The sequence below is a fragment of the Colossoma macropomum genome, unplaced genomic scaffold, assembly GCF_904425465.1.
Source record: "Colossoma macropomum unplaced genomic scaffold, Colossoma_macropomum, whole genome shotgun sequence".
Taxonomy (NCBI): Eukaryota; Metazoa; Chordata; class Actinopteri; order Characiformes; family Serrasalmidae; genus Colossoma; species Colossoma macropomum.
Genome location: NW_023494805.1, coordinates 385814 through 398368, shown reverse-complemented (window position 1 = coordinate 398368; position 12555 = coordinate 385814). Strand labels below are relative to the sequence as shown.

Here is a 12555-nt window from a genome sequence, read left to right as displayed (position 1 = left end):
CAGTGCCACATGTACTTTTGATTACTAGCCAGGGAGGTTAGCTTTTGTTTCCTTTTGTAGTTTAGCTAGATGCACAACAGACCACCAAGAAACACTGTACTGTGTGCAAACACACTACATAAAGGTCATTTTTTCATGGTATAAAAGTTTAGGAACAACAGCACTTAAAAACCTGCTCTGATCTGAGGGTTTCGAGAGGGACAATAAGGATGAAGCACCTCCTGTAAGGCCAAAAACAGTAAAAGGCACTGAAAGTTAAGGTGTGTACCATCATGTCTGCATCAACTGTGCTAAGCAGATGGTGGGGATGAGTAATATTGCACAAATGATAAAATGCAGTCTTACTGAATGACCTAATGAGAAGCTCAAATGTTGATGAAGATGAAACCAAAGTTTTTGTTGACATGAGCTGATCTGATAGCTGATCTGTCAACATTGACACTGAAGTTGAAGTTTGAAGCGAACTAACAGAAGCTATGCACAGAGACCCTAAATGATCTGAACTACAGGTGAAAGGCGTAATATAAAAAGAATGGGTTCACAGACAGAACCTTGGGATGCTCCCTGAGTGATCAAATTATTAATCAGTGAAGCCTTACCAATAACAGCATGTTCAGAAGGCCTACTTTAGCAAGACTGATGATTAATAATCTGGAGGTGGCAGAGTTGACTGCATCCAGTTTGCAGAACGAGTGAAGAAGACCACAGTTAATTCCACAGGTATTTGTATTGATTCTAAAAGTTTGTGTATCTAGATAATGGGGATATAGGCCTCTGACAAAAAGTGAGCAGTGGGGGAGTGTGACAGCCAGTAAATTTATTTTAGTTGACACACAAAGCCAAATACACAACATAACTTGAAAACCACAACTCCAAATGAGCATGCATTATTAAGCTTTTTAGTTCATTTGCTGAATACATGATTCACGACAAAAATTAGACAATCCACATAATAATAATAATAATAATAATAATAAAAAAAGATGCATCAACACATAGATTTTCCACCAGCAGACCTTGATAACATTTTCCACCAAAGCCTGACCAAACCATTCTCACTTAAAAGTAAAAACTGGTGGAAAACTACTCGTCTGCCTTTATTCAGTGATTGTTATTCAGTGAGAACAGCATAACTCAACTCACCACTATGCAGTTTAGATGGAGGTTTCAGTCTGGGCCTTGTTTTATCTCACTCAGCACAGCAGAGCTGGTTGTGGAACTGATTCACAGCTCTTCATTGTTCTTAGAAGATGAAACTAGAAAACAGCAGCTTCTCTTTCACTATTACTGCATGGACAGTTGGTAGTTGGACAATCCGAGTTGAGTTGCTTGAATGAGTCTGTATATGTATTTTGTTCTTTGAAAGACATCAAACCATGTGTGTCTTAAAACATAAATAACTGAAGCTTTTTCCACATTCTGTGGAGTGATAAAGATTCTTTCAGGTGTGAATGCGCTGGTGTCTTCGGAGATGACTCTGACTTGTAAAACTCTGTTCACACTCAAAGCAGTGATACGGTTTCACTCCTGTGTGAATGCGCAGGTGTAGTTGCAGACTACTCTGTATAGAAAAACTCTTTCCACACTCTGAGCAGTGATACGGTTTCTCTCCTGTGTGAATGCGATGGTGTGTTTGGAAATGACTCTGTTGACTAAAACTCTTTCCACAGTCTGAGCAGTGATATGGTTTCTCTCCGGTGTGAATGCGCTGGTGTTTTTGGAGATTACTCTGTATAGTAAAACTCTTTCCACAGTCTAAGCAGTGATATGGTTTCTCTCCTGTGTGAATGCGCTGGTGTCTTTGGAGACTACTCTGTATAGTAAAACTCTGTCCACACTCTGAGCAGTGATAAGGTTTCTCTCCTGTGTGAATACGCTGATGTCTTTGGAGACTACTCTGTATAGAAAAACTCTGTCCACACTCTGAGCAGTGATACGGTTTCTCTCCCGTGTGAATGCGCTGATGTCTTTGGAGACTACTCTGTATAGTAAAACTCTTTCCACAGTCTGAGCAGTGATACGGTTTCTCTCCCGTGTGAATGCGCTGGTGTCTTTGAAGATTACTCTGTACAGTAAAATTCTTCCCACACTCTGAGCAGTGATATGGTTTCTCTCCTGTGTGAATGCGCTGATGTATTTGGAGATCACTCTGTGAAGTAAAACACTTTCCACACTCTGAGCAGTGGTGAGTTCTTTTTTTGCCTGTGTTCTTTTGTGTTGGTCTGCGAGATGTCTTCAGGTGGAGAGCAGCAGATGTTTTCTGAATAACGGAGCTTCTGGACAACATCTTGTCATATTCAATCTTTCCTTATTTCAGCAGTTTCATGATATTTATATGTTTGTGGATATTAATGAGAAATTTGCAGGAAAGTCATCACTTGGAGCAGGAGACTTGCAAAAGATCATCATTCTGGAAGAGAACAAGGGGGAAAAAAAACACTGGTTGATCAGGAATTAAAGAAGTTAACTGAAATAAATAGAACAATCTTTTTCTGTAAAACAATGTTTTACTGAGAACATTAGATTATAGGAAATGTGACCTTTTTAAATTCATTTTTATTCTGTTATTTGTTCAATATTCTTTGGGGGCCAACAACATCCCCACATACCCAAAATTCATTTAACTCAACTGTAGAGGCTGTTTAAAACATGCACAAGGTAATGTTTTTATCTTACTCATGTGAGAAAGCAACGATGTGTCTAACTACAATCAAGGATGGCCAAAATTCTAATAAGAGCATACAAAAGCAGACAATGAAAGAAAAGAGACAAACTGACTGTCCTTCGTGTGGTGCTTCTTAAAGACATACAATGAGTCACTCCCGTCCCTATGCAGGACATCATTATTAGCTAAATTCACCAAAGACTAAGAGCATCATAGATTACGTGGCAACAATATCAGTGTGAAACATGTAAGAAACTTTTTCAGAACCATGGTGAACCTCTTGGTCCCACAAATTTGACTTTTAACTATATAGATATTTTGTAATGACCAGTACTGCGCAGTGAAGAATATTAACAGCAATGGAGGTACAAAGTCAGTTTTACAATATCAAATTTGTTTTCCTTCAGTGCCAAAATTTGGTGCAATAAAGAGGCATTTGAGAAAATCGAACTTGAACTGCACTAACCTTTGTGTAAACCGCCAGTTTTAATCTATATTAATGGGCAGAGCACGGGAAGCACATTAAGCTGTAGATTTCAAAAGGTCTAGGTTTGCACTGATCAAGGCAGTCAAAGCTGCCAAATACAAATACAGAGATACAGAAATTCTCCTCAAATGTCACTCATTAGAGAGAGACAGTGTAAGAAATAAAAGGTGTACACTTACCATGATTCCAGGGAAATGGCAGCACAGGGGTCTTGGCGTTAACAGTGGCCAGTCAAGCTGGAGCAAGTGACACAGGCGACAGAAGACTTCAGCAGTTTCTTCACAATGGAGCTTCATTAAGGATGAAAACAGAGTCTGAAAGACAAGACGTAAGAATGAGTATAATTCAAAACAGAGACTGTTTCTAGTACAAAGTCTACTTCATGTTTGCACAATGACTCCTAAAAAGGTTCAAGCAGCACAAAGTATGATATAGGAGGAAGCTGTCTATGAATAAGAAGATGATTATAAATGTCTGCTTTCAGTATCACCAACATGGCCAAATAGGGCAACTGAGGGTATAAAACACCTGAGTAAAATGTTCCAATCCTTTGTCAAAGCCCAACATGAACGAGACAAGCGTTTTCAATGAGTAATGGCGAAGCAAGAACAGAAGTGGTACTCACTACAGCACCAATTTGACCTGATACGAGAAGAAAGCAGACACAGAGTCACAGTCAAGAGGTGCATACAACAGCGTATCAGACTCCAATAATACCGTTGTTCCAAGAAAACGAACTATGTTCGAGCGGATGGCACAGGCAAAGAGGTGACAGAGAGAGGATAAGGCACTTCATCTTGTTCCACTGCTAGAGGGTAAAGCCAGAGTGGTGTATGTGTTTGTGGACAGTGAGGATGCTTGGGACTTCAAGCAAGTGAAGGATGCCATCCTGAAGTATGAACCAAAGAGAAAATAGGAAACACTATCATTCGAACAGTATTTGAGAATGGTGAATCCAGAACTTCACAGGTGGATCATCGAGCACAATTCCAACTTCAGTGAACCAAGCTATGGACATGGCGGAATTTGTCGCAGCAAGGCAGACATAGACAGAGTACCAAATCAACGAAAGCAGCCCAAAGTCCAGCTGGAGGTCTGGTAAGTTTGGAAAGCGGGTTTGGCAATGGTTTTATGCACCCTCAAGGGTGTTTGAATAAAGGCTATGGGGAAGAGCACCAATGTTAGCTTTAGACGGCAAGCAGAGGAAATGCTCCTAAAATTCTTTAAGGTGTGTATTTAAAAGCATAAAATCCTTGTCCCAAGTTCGCTACTCCCTCAGACCACTTATGTTACATCCCAATAACAGAAAATAATAATTCAATGCAGTATAGCAACAGTGAGACTGTAATACCAGTGAAAATAAAATCGCAAAAACTTTCAAAGCGTTGGTAGACACAGGAGCCAGTCAAACACTCATTATGGCTTAACGTCTGCCACAGCTAATTCACACTGGCAATTTAGGATTACATGTATCCACAGAGACAAGCAAGTTTATCCTACAGCTGAAGCAAATGTTTAGATTAAAAGGTCAAGCTTACCTATTAAATGACGCAAAATTCTCCTTAAGCAGTCATTTTGGGCAGGGATTATTCCAGACCTTTTAAACATGGAACCAAAAGAGGCAGAGGCAGTGGTAGTAGCTAGGCTCCAAGTACACAAAAAGATCTAGCTAGCAAGACGTTCGAACTGCCATATTTGGAAGGAGTGAAAAGGAAGAAAACTAACAGAGTAAAAGAGCACAAAAAAAATTAAAGACACCAAATTAACAAAACAACTGAAAATCCCAGCTATTGAGCCAAGTGCACTGCCAGGTAACATAGCAGAATTACAAGATGAAAGCAAGATGAAATGCTTAAGCCATTGTTTGCTATGTGCAGGAAAGAAAGTGGACTAATAGGAAAACATTGCCAACAAGTCATAAAAGAAGACAAACTGTACAGGGTCAAAGGAAATTTTGAGCAGCTAGTTGTCCCCAAACAATAAGTTCTGAAATTAGTTCACTCAGAACCATGGGCAGGTCACCTAGGCCAGGCAAAAACATGGAATAGGATAGCCAGCCGTTGCAATGTTACAAAACCAGGGCCCCTTTAAATAACATGCCAATTACTGATATGCCATTTTCAAGGATTGCCATGGATGTTGTTGGCACCTTAACAAAAAGCAAAAAGCAGGGGAGGGAACCGACACATTCTAGTGATCTAGGATTAAGTTACCTGACATGTTGCTCTGAGGCTTTTCATCTAAGAAACGTCAAAACATGTCAGATTGTAAACACTTTAATACAGCTTATTTCTAGGGTAGGAATACCTAAAGAGAAACTAACTGTCCAGGGTACAAACTCTACATCTAGACAACTTAAAGAGGTTTTTACATTGCTGGGTATAAGGGGCATAAAGAACAAGCCATACCAAACTCAAACTCCTGGAATGGTAGAACACTTCACCAAGCATGAAAAGCATGCCGTGCAAATATGTGAAAGAAATGGGAGCAGACTGGGACATGTGGCTTTCATATCTGCTGTTTGCATACAAGGAGGTCCCACAAGCCTCAACAGGATTTTCCCCATTTGAACTCTTGTATGCAAGGCAAGTCAGAGGCCCACTGGATGTCTTAAAAGAGGCCTGGGGAGGAGAAAACCCAAGTGAGAAACTAAACATTTTGTCATATGTTCTCAAAATGAGAGATGAGTCAGTTGACATCTTAAGTCCGGGAGAACACTGAGAACACACAGAGCAAGCTGAAGCTGTGGTACGACAGGGCAGCAAGAAACTGCAGCCAACGTCAGACACCTGGCAAAATTGCACAAAGAGCAATTGTGCATAAAAGTAAATAGATAAGAAGCTAAAATTTCAGATGAATTCATTTGCATGGAGTGAAACCAAGAACAGGTTAACTACGAAAAAAAATGATTGGCAACATAGCTCACAGAGCAGTAATGCAGAAAGGTAAACGAATAGGAAGCTAAAATTCCAGGTAGATCTTGAAGGCTTCACACTGGGCCAGAATGATTCCATATTAGACAGAGATCCACTCTCCGATTCTAAGGAAAACCTAGTTTAAGCCTGGCCCAAGCTGATTTAATACATTAAATAACTGGCAATATGGTACATTATGCAGTACTGCATACAGGTAAATGAATAGGAAGCTGAAATTCCAGGTAGATAATGAAGGCCTTATTCACACCAGGCTAGAGAAACTGTACATCACAGATAGATATCCAGTCTCCCACTGTAAGGAAAACCTGTCTTTAGTCTGGCCCAAGCTGATTTATTCTTATAAAATAATTGGCAACATGGCACATTAAGCAGTGGTATCCACTGAATGAACAGGAAGCTGAAATTCCCGGTGGATACTGAAGGCCTTATCCACATCAATAGAGACCCAATCTCCCACTATAAGGAAAACCTAGTTTTAGCCTGGCCCAATAATTTAATACATAAAAATAACTAGCAACATAGCACATTAAGCAGTAATGCACACAGGTAACCTGGATCTGAGTAACTTATAGACAATCTGAAGTTTGGCTGTCTCTATTTCTCTAAGAGTGAGTCGTAAACATGGTGTTAATGGAGTAAAAAGTGATAAATAGATCTTTATCTTCAGCAGATCAGCCCCTGTTTCTCTCTATTTCTGTAAGAGTGAGTTATAAACAGTGTAAACAGAGTGAAAAAGAGATAAACAGCTCTTTACCTTCAGCAGATCAGCTCCTGTTTCTCTCTATTTCTGTAAGAGTGAGTTATAAACAGTGTAAACAGAGTGAAAAAGTGATAAACAGCTCTTTACCTTCAGCAGATCAGCTCCTGTTTCTATTTCTGTAAGAGTGAGTTATAAACAGTGTAAACAGAGTGAAAAAGAGATAAACAGCTCTTTACCTTCAGCAGATCAGCTCCTGTTTCTCTCTATTTCTGTAAGAGTGAGTTAGAAACAGTGTAAACAGTGAAAAAGAGATAAACAGCTCTTTACCTTCAGCAGATCAGCTCCCGTTTCTCTCTAAAACCAGGAAGCTCTTCTTCTTCTTCTCTGCATCGTTTATGGAGAACCACCGTTTTAGAACCAGCGCCCCCTATTGACGTCACCATTGTGGATCTGGGGGCGTTATTTTTCTAATCCCACCCACATTCCGACAAACCGCTCCTCCGGCGCTACGATTGGCTATAAAGTTCAAAAGAGCAGCCGCCCGTATATTTACTGCAGCAGTTATGAATCTACACAAATATGACATAAAATAATGGAATAATTATGACGGAACACATTCAATAAATACATTATCATATAAATAACTGCAGGAAATTTGGTCAGAATTAATGGAAAATGAATGCAGCAGATTATCAGACATTGTTGGAGGACAGTTTATATGCATGATGCATGAATGTGGTGCATTTGGACTTTAACACACAGCCAAGTTGAACCTTCAGCCGCTGCAGCAGATTAAAGTGAAGGTTCTGGTGTCGCCCTCACAGTGTCAGACCTCAACATCATTGAGATACTTTGGGTGAACTCAAATGTTCGCACAGAGGATCTTTATGATGCGAACTATGTCTGTGTTTATCACTCTGACCTGTATGTGGCACTTTAACATGAAAAGTGTAAATTTGTAAATTATTCAAATTAGCATTTAAATGATTACACTTAAAATGTCTGTATCCAACTTTACTGATGTGATTTTGGGCTGTCCCACCTCACTGACACTGAACTTCTCTATGAAGTATATTTATTAATATTTTCCAAGAGCATCATAATGACTATGGTATTTGGTTAATTTAAAGTTAAAAGTTTACACTTTTTTACACAAACTTTACACTTGGCACAATGCAGTCAGACAAGTACCGTTCTCCTGTCAACCACCAAACCCACTTTGTGGCTGAGTTGCTGACGTTCCCAATCGCTTCCACTTTGTCATAATACCACTGACAGTTGACTGTGGAATATTTAGTAGCGAGGAAATTTCACGACTGTCCTTGTTGCACAGGTGGCTTCCTATCACACTACCACGCTGGAATTCACTGAGCTCCTGAGAGCGACCCATTCTTTCACTAATGTTTGCAGAAGCAGTCTGTATGTCTATGTGTTTGGTTTTATACACCTGTGGCCATGGAAGTGATGGAAGAACACCTGAATTCAATGCTTTGGATGGGTGAGTGAATACTTTTGGCAATATAGCATATTAGTATGCTACAAAGAGTGTTATTTTGCTGTAATTTAAGGGATAATTTGCATCTGATTTAGCATAATTTGTATCGTTGATTTTTTACTGTAGCTTTTATTCTAGCAAGCAGTAGATTAGAACATTAACTAAACTCTTGGCTAACACTGAACATTTAAATCTGGTAAAGTGAAAATAGTGTGGATTGAAAACACGCTTATTATAATGTTACGACCCAGGGTTAAGTCTAATGGACAGGGGTCGCAAACCATGAGGCAGGTGTGGAAGAAGTGGTGGAAGAAGAGAAGTGACTGAAACACAACTTTTAGCATCCACTTCCAACTTTGAAATACTGGCACAGTACAGAGTAAAGCCTTCATCTGTTCAAATGCATGCTGGCACTGGGACCACATAAACTTTCTACTGGGGGTTAACAACAAAGTCAATGGTTCAGCTACTGTAGAGAAACCTTTACAGAACCCACGATAGTATCCTGTTATACCCAAAAACCTACGTACACCTCGTTTGTCTGTGGGAACAGAAAATTCTAAAATTTTAGCTCACAGTGGAGACTTTCCCGTGTCCAACCTCTTTCCCCAAGTAGGTAACAGTAGCTTGTGCACATTCACATTTGGCCAAATTGAGAGTCACAGAAACTTGAGATAATTTCTGAAAAAACATCTCTAAAATTTTTAAATGGCTAGACGAATCAGATGTATAAATGGCCAAGTCATCTAAATAGTCTGTACAATCAGGTACATTTGCTGGGACAGTATTTACAAGTCTTTGAAACGTTGCAGGTGCATTCTTAAGTCCAAAAGCCATAACTTCATACTGTACAAAATCATCAGGTGTTATAAAACTGATAAATCTGAAGTTCTGTCAGTTAATGGAACCTGCCAGTAACAATTTAGCAGATCTAACTTGCTGATAAACTGAGCAAAACCAACTTTGTCTACACAATCAATTCTTGGCAGCTTTTAGTTTACGATAATCTGTGCAGAGTCTAACAGTACCATTTGGCTTTGGCACTAATACACTTGGTGATCTCCATGGACTAGGTTTAGCCAAGTTATGATGTAACAAGTAGTCAATCTCTTGCTTCAACAATGTATGGTTGGTATTATTTACTCTGTAAGCATGTTGCTTAATTAGAACAGAAGTGGTAACTTCAACATCTTGCTGAATTAGTTCTAGTGGGAACATCCTTAAAAATACTAAGAAAACACTCAATTAAACTAATAATGTCTGCATGTTGTTCTTCTGTTAAATAAGTTAACACTGAAGGCAACTTTGTCAACAACTCTGAATTCAGCAAACTAACACCAGATAAGTTATCCTCTGGCAACTTTAAAACATTGCTATCAGTACCTTCCCCTGTATCCCCATTTGCAACCTCCAACATAGCAACAGAAACAGGAACAGTATCCAACAGTATCCTTTGAATGATTTGAATAATATGCCTTCAACTTGTTAATGTGGCACAACCTAGTCTGTCTTCTATGATCTGGTGTACAACAACATAATCATTTTCACTTTTTGTTCAATCAGATACGGACCTGAAAACTTGGCTGTAAGAGAAGAACCAGGGATAGGTAACAAAACCAAAACCTTATCTCCCTCTTTAAATTAACATGCATAGAGCTGCTTCATATTGGTTTGAGACTTATTCAATGTATCCTGGGCTAATTCACATGCACGATGCAATCGCACTCTAAAAGTACTGACATAGTCTAAAATATTTTGGTTGCTTTGACCTTCTACCAACAATGACTCTTTTATAACTTTCAAAGTTCATCAGACTGTAAGACCAAAAACAAGCTCTGCTGGACTAAAACAAAGAGACTCTTGTACTGCTTCTCTTACTGCAAATAACGCCATAGGTACTCCCTCATCCCAATCATTAGCATGCTCTACACAGTATATCTGAAGTATGGACTAAAGCGATTGGTGGAACCTTTCTAATGTGCCGTGTGATTCTGCATGGTATGGATTAGACACTACATGTTTTACATGCAAATTCTTCATAACTTGTGAGAAAAAAAGTTTGTACCTTGATCTGTCTGTACTACTTTGGGCAACCCAAACATGGTCAAAGCTTTCACAAATACAGGAGCAGTTATTTTCCTCAAAGGAATTGCTTCAGGAAATCTGGACATGATTGTCAACAGAAACTGGTTACCTGACTTTGTTTTTGGCAGCGGATCAGCACAGTCTACAAAAAGTCTTTCAAAAGGTTCACCAATAGCTGGTATAGGAACAAGCAGAGCTGGAGGTGTACTTGATTTGAATTACCCACACACTGACATGTATGACAAGCTCTACACAATTGTATTACATCTTTCCTAAGACCAGGCCAAACGAAATGTTTAAGTACATGTATGTAAGTCTTTGCCACCCCTTTCCAGAGAGAGACATGGGACTGCTGTATAATATGCCTCATAGACCTCTCAGTGGAGATTCCCAACAAGGCCATCAAGCCTATGGGCTTCTCTGTGCACTGCACGGACAGAACAAAGGACCTCCTCCAAGAGGATTGTGAGGCAAGGAAAGCAATGTCTGTGATTAAATTGTTTAAGTCTGTGCATGCAGCAGTATCATCAGGCCAGTGAGAGGTATATAGGTGAGTCTGCAGAGCGTTGAACAGCAGGAGGCTCCATGGTGGTCAAACTGGTCCAGAAGACAGGTGAGCAGTGGACTCCCAATCAGGGCAGATGAAGCAACAACATCAGACTGCACAGGATGGGCAGTTGTTTAGCTTGGCAAAGAACATACAGATAGTTCGGTTAGGAGTGACTAAGAACAGTACATAGTGTTACCAGAGTGCAGCAGTGACTCCAGCAGGCCTAACTTTTTGTGAGGGCTACCTGAGATGTCAGCACCCCTCTGTTCCACAATCAACAAATTTGAGTGAATATGTGAAAACAGCAGGACGACACCAACATTCTCAGTTTACCATAATACGCTGTCAATCAACATACATATCTGCATCTGTTAGCTAATGAAAAAAAAAAATTACCAAAGGCTTGACCAAACAAGTAGGTTTTTTTGTCTGTAAAGCTGCTTTGTATCAATGCCTTTTGTAAAAAGTGCTATAAATAAACTTTGACTTGACCTGAATCTTTCTGTCTATCTGTAATGTGTGGGGGAAAAGCATATGAAAATCTAAGATCAGCTCTACACTCAACAGTCTCCTCTCTGAAAGAGCTGGACCTCAGTAACAATGACTTGCAGGATTCAGGAGTGGAGCTGTCCTGTGCTGGACTGAAGAGTGCCCCTTATAAACTGAAAACTCTCAGGTGATCTTTCTATAAAGTAGATTTTTAGTTATAAACACTGTTACAGTTAATATATTTCAGATATTTAGGAATGATCCCTTGTTCTTTCTACGTTGACTTTTGGTGAAATTTATCATTTTTAACGCTGAATATACATTACACATGAATTGAGATTTTCTAAATAAGGGTTAGCAAAGAGAAAACTGAACTCTTCCCCAACAGCAGTTCACACTCTTGTTGAACTAATTCGCAAATATTTTACATGCATCATTCAGAATAATGTTCTGCAGTATTTTTCTGAAAATATTTGAAGCACTTGTTTTTCAACTTGCCGGATTCGACAGCTGCACATCTGTATGTAAGGTCTTTCATTCTCATATGTTGCTGCATGAAATTTATAAATATCTATCAATCAAATTTTGTGAACATTAACATGGAAATTAAACTTTGAAAATAGAATGTTTCATCAGCTGTAAATTGGTTTTGTTCTTGCATATGTGAATTCTTTTGTCATTAGCTTCATGAATCTTTACTTTCTCTTTGTTTTCATTGATCTGTATCCCCGCTCTCAATCAATATATCAGCAGAGATGGACATAGTAAACCAAAGAGATCAGATAGGAAAAGAAATTTCATTCAACTGTTTGAATAAAGCTATAATGTAATTTTACCAGAACAATTAGGTGAAACAAGGAATTATGGGAAGGCCTACCATAAAAGAGGTGAGAGACATAATAAATAACCTCAAGCCCACCTCTACGGGGCTTGATAAGCTAAGACCAGGTCTACTCAAAAAATGCTTCTGATACATCTCTGAGCCTTCACTTTTACTTTAAAATGGACTTTTATGGCATTCCCAAAATGACTAAAAACTAGAGTCTATGACTAAAAATGAAAGTAGTTTATGATGGAGAACACTGGTTTCCAACTGGACAGGTTTAGTGATAAACATGATGGGGTCTACTCCAACCGGTTCTCCGTCC

General features: G+C 39.2%; 1 protein-coding gene and 1 pseudogene across 3 annotated transcripts; one reads left to right on the top strand and one right to left on the bottom strand.

Moving 5' to 3' along the window:
* Positions 1-12555, top strand: part of LOC118826312 — a 545149-nt pseudogene that overhangs the window by 172059 nt on the left and 360535 nt on the right.
* On the bottom strand, positions 1321-7169 carry LOC118826362 (zinc finger protein 239-like). 3 transcript variants are annotated; one of them, XM_036597321.1, is made up of 4 exons: positions 7116-7169; positions 7025-7057; positions 3332-3466; positions 1321-2410 (listed from the first exon to the last, which is right to left on the bottom strand). In XM_036597321.1, exon 4 carries the CDS (start codon positions 2285-2287, stop codon positions 1442-1444), a length of 846 nt encoding a protein of 281 aa, XP_036453214.1. In that variant the 5' UTR covers positions 2288-2410; positions 3332-3466; positions 7025-7057; positions 7116-7169; the 3' UTR covers positions 1321-1441. The 3 variants fall into 3 exon arrangements, with proteins under 3 accessions (XP_036453214.1, XP_036453215.1, XP_036453216.1); XM_036597322.1 differs by lacking the exon at positions 7025-7057 and adding an exon at positions 6936-6964 and having other exon boundaries at positions 7116-7156; XM_036597323.1 differs by lacking the exon at positions 7025-7057 and having other exon boundaries at positions 7116-7149.